A 1,236-nucleotide genomic window follows, 5' to 3' on the forward strand; every position below is an offset into this window, starting at 1 on the left:
AGCTGGTGGTGTTCCTGGTTCTACAGTTACTATTAAAACTGAAGATGATGATGATGATGATGTCAAGAGCACTTCTGAAGACTACTTAATGATATCTTGTAAGTGACATTTAAGTTCCATAATTACTTGGTAGAAATTTATTTATGTATAACATGAACAGGTTTTCTGGGATGGGAGATGTGTTCAATAAAAGTCATGGGGGTAATCTTTTTGAAAAATAATTTTTTTCAAAGCTGTGTTGTTCAGATGGTTTTTGAATTTGCTCATGTTTTTAAATTACTCTGAAAATTCATACCCACAATGGAGTAAATTAATGCAATTTATTAATACCTTAGAATAAAAGTATGAATTTGGAAGGTTCAAAAAGAACATTAAATGACACAAAATTTTAATGGTAAATATATGTATTTAAAAATGGGTAATTGTATGCAACCACCGCTTTCTCTTTAATTTGACAGATAGTGGAGTTGGCATTTCAGTTTTGCTTAGGAATTTAAGCATAACATGTTAAAAAATGTGTAATTAGTTTTTCTAATTAAATACTTGAAAAGTAAATAATCAACTCAGATTGTATTCTACAGTTCTGCCTGTGTTTATTTTCTGTTGTCTGTTTATGTGTGTGTATAGTCTATGCAAAATACTTAAAACAAATTTATATCAGCCTGACTTTATGATGTTCTTAAGACATTCTACCTGAATGAAGAAGATAGAAGTATCTTGTTCTCATTTCAAGTGGTAGGTTTGCCTGAATAGCAGCAATAATAGAAATCTTATGATAAGTTATTGGTGGAGCTTGAGGAAGAAGTGGATCTATTCCTTATAAAATTTGAAAGCATCATGCTAGAAGGAGTAAAGATTAGATGACGATTTCACTTTTCAAGGGAGGATTTTTGTTCTTTTCTTTTTTTAAATAAAAAATGGTTGATTGAGAAGTGAATTAACAGGTAGAATATGTGTATGTATATATAAAATGATTGTATGTTATGTATGTGTATCAGTGAATTTAAAACTAAAAGCAAATTATATTTAATTTGTAAATATGATTCTGAAGTCTGATGTGTTAACTTTTTTCCTCTATAAGCACTTCAAAGTGAATATTTATATTGTTTTGAAGCGAATAATTTAAGCCACTAAAAGACTGTGCAAATGTTATTATTCTTTTTCAATTGATGTGGATTACTAAAGCAGCTCCATATTTACATCTTAACCTGACATTTTTTTTTTTTAAAAAGCAAA

At 28.6% G+C, this 1,236-nt stretch overlaps 1 protein-coding gene across 1 annotated transcript in view; it reads left to right on the plus strand.

The window, feature by feature from the left end:
• Nucleotides 1–98, plus strand: part of LOC105004719 (zinc finger protein 711-like) — a gene marked incomplete at its 3' end in the record, with an annotated part of 9,999 nt that extends 9,901 nt beyond the window's left edge. The window contains exon 3 of the mRNA XM_010862424.1: nucleotides 3–98. Within this exon, the coding sequence (XP_010860726.1) occupies nucleotides 3–98 (96 nt within the window). The remainder of the gene's footprint in view (nucleotides 1–2) is intronic.
• Between the last annotated feature and the right edge of the window lie 1,138 nt (nucleotides 99–1,236).

This window comes from Bison bison, unplaced genomic scaffold, assembly GCF_000754665.1.
Source record: "Bison bison bison isolate TAMUID 2011002044 unplaced genomic scaffold, Bison_UMD1.0 scf7180017858133, whole genome shotgun sequence".
Lineage (NCBI taxonomy): Eukaryota > Metazoa > Chordata > Mammalia > Artiodactyla > Bovidae > Bison > Bison bison.